The sequence below is a fragment of the Galeopterus variegatus genome, unplaced genomic scaffold (assembly GCF_000696425.1).
Source record: "Galeopterus variegatus unplaced genomic scaffold, G_variegatus-3.0.2 Scaffold5857, whole genome shotgun sequence".
In the NCBI taxonomy this organism is placed as follows: domain Eukaryota; kingdom Metazoa; phylum Chordata; class Mammalia; order Dermoptera; family Cynocephalidae; genus Galeopterus; species Galeopterus variegatus.
Window position 1 is genome coordinate 37,191 of NW_007731968.1, and position 6,113 is coordinate 43,303.

The 6,113-nt window shown below is 44.5% G+C and overlaps 1 protein-coding gene across 1 annotated transcript; it reads left to right on the forward strand.

Annotated features, from left to right (window-relative positions):
• Nucleotides 1-379: 379 nt before the first annotated feature.
• Nucleotides 380-972, forward strand: LOC103605513 (lithostathine-1-alpha-like; the record flags this gene model as incomplete). The annotated part of the gene is made up of 2 exons (XM_008590117.1): nt 380-498; nt 808-972. Coding segments are annotated over 2 exons (284 nt in total), but the record flags the coding sequence as incomplete, so codon positions are not given.
• Between the last annotated feature and the right edge of the window lie 5,141 nt (nt 973-6,113).

Sequence of the window (6,113 nt, forward strand, 5' to 3'; positions counted from 1 at the left end):
GAGTCCTACAAGATATAGGCAGGTGTGGGGAGGTTGATACGTAGAGGGTCACTGATAGGATAGAGAACTGAAGAGAGCTGTGCAGGGAGAGCCAAGATGGGGTTGAAAACACAGAAGCCTGAGTCCTACAAGATATAAAAGGCCAGAGCCCCAGAGAACAGGGGAAAATGGGGACACATTATCCTATTAATTGTGTGGTGTTGTCTTGAGAAAAGTAACCTGAAAGAGAAGAGCAAAGACACAGAAGGACAGAAGGGAGCAGTCACTCCAGGACTATACTGTATCCTTACATTCCAAGGAAGAACGATCAACACTCCTACCTCACCTTGCAGCCTGTGCCCTGCCCTATGAGTCTCCTTTAATTGTCCCCCTTTCCCAGGCCAGGAGGCCAAGACAGAGCTTCCCTCTGCCCTGATCAGCTGCCCAGAGGGTACCATAACCTATGGCTCCCTCTGCTACTACTTTGACAAAGACCATGAGGTCTGGATCAACGCAGATGTGAGTGAAAACAGCAGTGTAGGGAAGGGAGGCCCATGAAATCAGAGGCAGCTGCCACTTTCCTGCATCCTTAGTGGCCTCCGTGAGACAAATCTCATCTCCTGTATGTTCCATCACTGCACCAAAACTTTCCCTCTACTTTGTCCCATCTTTCTACATGTTCCCAGCACAGGGTTGCTGGTGCTCAGTGACAGCATCATCAGGCATGTTGTCTGTGTTGTCCTCTTTCTGCCACATTCCCTGGGATCCCCTAGCATATCCCTCACAACTTTCTCTTCCACTGAGTGCTTCATTTTCCTCCCCCTGCAGCTCTTCTGCCAGAACATGCATTTGGGCTACCTGGTGTCGGTGCTCACCCAGGCTGAGGGCCACTTTGTGGCCTCCCTGATTAAGGAGAATGGCAGTAGGGACTTCAATGTCTGGATTGGCCTCCATGACCCCAAAATTCAATCTGCAGCCTCTTTCATCTCCTAAGAATCCAGTTTCAGAGGGAAAGGGAGGTCATAGATCTAACTCGTCAAACATCAGCTTCTATCATTTTCCTGTAAAGGCAACCTGCATATGGATTCTATAACATATGGGGTATTGAAGTTTATGTAGGAAGTTACAGAGAAAAGACGTAGCCTGAATTTCATAAATTTCCTTAGCATTATGAATAAACTCATTTTGTCAACTTCTAGCAATACCTGTGTTGTAGGAGAATCCTTTGCAGACTATATAGAAAAATTGACTAGTGAAACAGAATCTGTTGCAGGCATTTGGGAAGCTGTTGTTATAGTAAATATAATTTAAAAAATAATGAACAGTCAATGGTATGCTGAATTGTGAAGGTTGTGGGCATTTATGGTGCTCTGTGTCAAATTCAGAACACTTATTGTTTGTTGGAATAAGCAAAGGGTGTGGGACATCCCAGGAGAAAAGGACTTGGACTTACGACAAATCTACCCTTATCAGGATTGTGTGAAACTGACTCAATGGTAAACATAGATATCAGTGATATAGAAACCAAGTTTCACGGATAATCTCTTTTACTTATACTTAGTTTTTTTGATAATTATGTGATAGAAATTCAATGGTGAAGTATATTCTTCAGCAAATCATGCTGGAAAACTGGATAGCTCTATACTACAGAATGCATTTGGTACTATTTCTTACATTGTATTATAGAAATTATTTCAAAATAGAATGTTCACTTAAATGTAAAAACTAAAACTTAGAAGAAAACACATAAGTGACACTCTGCTACCTTGATTGGGAAAATGGTTTCTTAATTATGACATCAAAAAAAGTGATATAAGAAAATATAGAGAGACATATATACATTGCTAAACACCAAAATTTTACATTTTTGTGTTTAAAAGGGCACAAGAAAGTAAAAAGACAACTTACAGAATGACAAAATATATGGGGTGAGGGGGGCAGGTTCAAGATGGCTGACTATAGATGTCAGCTCTTGCCTCTGACACAAAGACAGTTCAAAGCAGTAAATGGATAGTCACAATAGTCACACATTGAACATTGCATTGGGAAGAAAACACTGGAATCCAACAAAAGGATGAAGAAGATCCTCTAAGGCTGAAAAACTTGAAATGGCCCCATAGAAAGACAAGTGCAGCACCCAACAGAGATCAGCTCATAAGAAAGGCTCGTTGCTGCAGGGAAAAGGTAAGCAAGAGGAATCCTCCGAAGTCTGTGGTGCCACCACAGCCTGCAATCCAAGGTACAAGGGAGCTGCACGGCCCTTGCAGGATGTGATCTCAGTGTTAGGAGTTGCTTGGAGCCCATGCAACTGCATTATTCCAGAGAAGGAGTTCATGCTGATCCCTCTCATCCCGAGACCAGGGCAGCTGTAGCACATCAATATTTTGGTATCAGAGACAACACCAGAGTGCATTTTGCCTTAGGGTACAATAGCCTGTGGAGCCCATGCAACTGCATTATTCCAGAGAAGGAGTTCATGCTGATCCCTCTCATCCCGAGTCCAGGGCAGCTGTAGCACATCAATATTTTGGTATCAGAGACAACACCAGAGTGCATTTTGCCTTAGGGTACAATAGCCTGGGCATCTCCATACTCTAAGGCCCTCTCATCACCATGAGACTACAGTACACAAGCTCATGTGGTGCCCTGCACCCCTAGGGACAAGCAGTCCAGTGCATTGCAGAGGCCAACCCCAAGGCAGAGGAAGCTATTTCTCACAATTTCCCGATCTAGAGAGACAATCGACTGGAACCTCCTGCCATCACCAGAAGCCCTGCTGTCTTTTGGTGGAGCACCTGTACACATCTTCTTTCAGGAGAGTCCTGCTGCAGCTCCAATGAACCCACCCAGATTCACCCACTCCAGGTGGGAAGCTGTGGTGCTCCTGTGTGTTTCTCCCAAGGGCACAGAGTCTTGCTTCTAGCTCCAGTGAGCCCACCAGGACCACCCGCCCCAGCTAGAGAGAAGTCCAACTTCTCTCTTGGGGGTGTAGGCACCCACCCGTGACCCCAGAAATCTTGCCTGGGGTAGCATGCTCTAGCTGAGAAGCTGAGGAGTGACCCAGTGTTTCTCTTGGGGATTCAGGGTGACACCCACAACCCCAGTGCCTTCACCTAGAGTGGCACACTTCAGTGAAGCTGCAGAGTACCCTAATGTTTCTTTGGGGGGGCTAATGGTCCCGCACATGACCCAGTGACCATATCCAGAGTGGACCACTCCATCTAAGGAGCTTCAGAGCAATTCTGTGTCTCTCCTAAGGGTGTAGGCTCTCACTAATAACTTTGGTGTCCCCACGAGGAGTAGCACACTCCAACTGAGAAGTTGCACAGCATCCCAGCATATCTCTTAAGGGTACAGGCTCCCATTTATGGTTCCAATGTCCTCTCATATAGTGGCCCACTCCAGCTGAGCAGCTGCAGAACACCCCAGCAGCACTCTTGGGACTTTAAAATCTCAACAGTAGCCCCAGCAACCCCAGCCAGCATCACCAACTCCAGCTGAGAAATTACAGAACACCTCCATGCCTCTCCTGTGATTGCAGGGTTCCACTTAAAGCCCCCATGATCTCCAACCATGGTTTCCCATTTTAGCTGAAGACCTGCTGAATGCTTCAACATCTTTCTTGAAATCCAAGGTATTGTCCACAGTCCCAACAATCCCTCCCAGGATCAACCATTTAGCCTGTGGAGCTTCAGAGTGAAAGAAAGTGAGCTGAAATGCAGAATACTCATCAAGCTTTATTAAAGGAAAAGAATCTGCTGGGCTGCACTCAAAATGGAAGACAGCACCAGGCTTGGGGGTGAGAGAGCTTATATATGGCACCAAGGGCTGGCTGATACAATCAAGAAGGGGCATTATGCTAATGCAGAAACTATGTGACCAGGGTGGAGAATTGCACCCTTGGGGAAGCAAAGGGGTTTCTGTTTCTCAGAAATCATGTGGTTTCTCAAAAAGGGAAGGGGGGAGGGGTTGGGGCCATTTTCTGCTCAGCCTTGCCTAAAATGGCACCAGTTATGATCAGAATCTATCAATCCCACCTTTTAAGTATACGGAGAAGGGAAAAGGGGCGAAGTTCTCGTTCTTCTGAAGCTACTTCCTGCTGGAGATGGGTGAAGATATGAAAAAAATAAAATATTTATGTTGGCAGGTAAAACAATTAGGTGGCAGGGTATTGTTTTCCTGTGGGGAGGCTGTATTCTTCTGGGGAAGGGTCGCTGATTCTGAGGGGCTGATATCCTCCTCGCAGGAGCAATTTGGTGAACTTTTGATTGGTGAAAGCCTGCATTCATTCCTGCAAGAAATTAGAGAAACAGCAAAAGAGACAGGGAACAAAAAGTAGGCTGAGTTCCAGCACAGTTAGGGGTCCTAGTAGGGGCATAAGCCAGGCTATCCAAGGGTTCAGTGACTGGGGCCAACCCCAAGGTGTGTTTGCGTTTCGTAACACTTTGCGTTGGCAATCAATGCTTGCATTTAAATGGTTTAAGTTGTTTTGGATCACCCCAGACTCATTTATGTAATAACAGCATTCCTCCCCCAAGAAGAGGCAGGTGCCTTCCTTCTCAGATGTAAGGAGGTCAAAGGCCCAACAGTTCTGTAAAGCAACTGTTGCGTATTAGGTGACCTGTCACTGGAGGGAGGAGATGGTATCTATACTTAGGTCTTCTGAGAGTTTTTGATAGAATTGAGAGGCAGTAGCAAGGTCCGCTATGTCAGCCCCAGTTGCAGGAAGGATCCCTGACCCAATTAAAAAAGGTACAATTGGTGCCCTACAGGAGTGGGGGGTACTTTCTGAGGGGGGGCTGAAGTTAGTCCCAGTCCCGTCTCCATCCCTCCATCTGTCTGGACAGTGATGTGGTGTGGGGGACAAGCCAAACAAATATGTAAGAAATCACGTTGGGGGCAGACAACAGGATAACGCAGTTTTACAAAGGAAATATATTCCAGTTTTAGGGCATGGATGAGAAGGGGGTAAATAAGTAGTAGCATTTGGTGGTGTTAGTGAGGCAGAGTGTGGGCCTGCCCTGCATAACGCTAACAGTCCCCACTGAGGTGAGATTAGAGGAAAGTGAAGAGACATTTGTGGAAACATTGCAGGCCATATCGACGGGGAGAGGGGTGACCACAAAAAATTTCTCACAAAGTGGGAGACGGATGAGTCACTTGGGGACCAATCTGATTCATTGAAGACTGCATCATCCCTGCAGACCCGGACCCTCCATGTTCCAGGTAAGGGAGAGCATTAAAATAGGAGTAAAACCATGGGAAAGGTGCAAAGGGTTAGAGAGCCAAAAGAATTTGAAGGGTACATTGCCACAATGAAATTGCTAAGAAGCATCCTACTGATAGGAGGTAAAGGAGTGCAGGAGAAATCTTCCTATAATGTTACAATCCTTTGGGGCAGCACTGGCCAATCCTGTAGCAAGTACTAGAACAGAGAGTATAATAAAGGTTAGGGACATGGGGTGGCATATACTTACCATGTCCCAAGATGGCAAACCCATGATGGCAGGTAGGGACCAGTCTTAAATTAGCTCTTGTGCAAAGGATGTGTGAACATTTTAATAATATTAATTCTTCCAATTCATGAACTTAGAATATGTTTCCTTATATTTGTCTTTTTCAATTTCTTTCATCAATGTCTTTTGCCTAGGTGGTGATAGATGTTTTAATTAGACTGTGGTAATTATTATACAATGTATATGTATATCAAATCATCATGTTGTACACCTTGAATGTATACATACTGTATTTGTCAATTGAATATTTTTTTTAAAAAGAGCAGCTAGCACAAGAACAATTGATATGGACTTTTCTATCCCATTTATTACTTTCACCAAGGCAGAAAATCAAGTCCTGTGGCATTATTCAATGACAAGTTTATTTAAACTGATGAAAAGATGTTTCCACCAAAAATGCTAAGTGGTCTTTAAGTCAAGACAGTATGTCTTGGAAAGGGTAAAATAAATTTAACATGAATTTTTATAAAATAGACACTGTCCATTTATCTCACCTATTTATTTAAGAAATACACTTGCATGGCAATGTTGCAGTGTTTGGGGCACATGTGGATACTTTTATCAATAATCTCATATGATAACTTCTTTTCTATATTAGGGAACTGGACATTTTTTTTT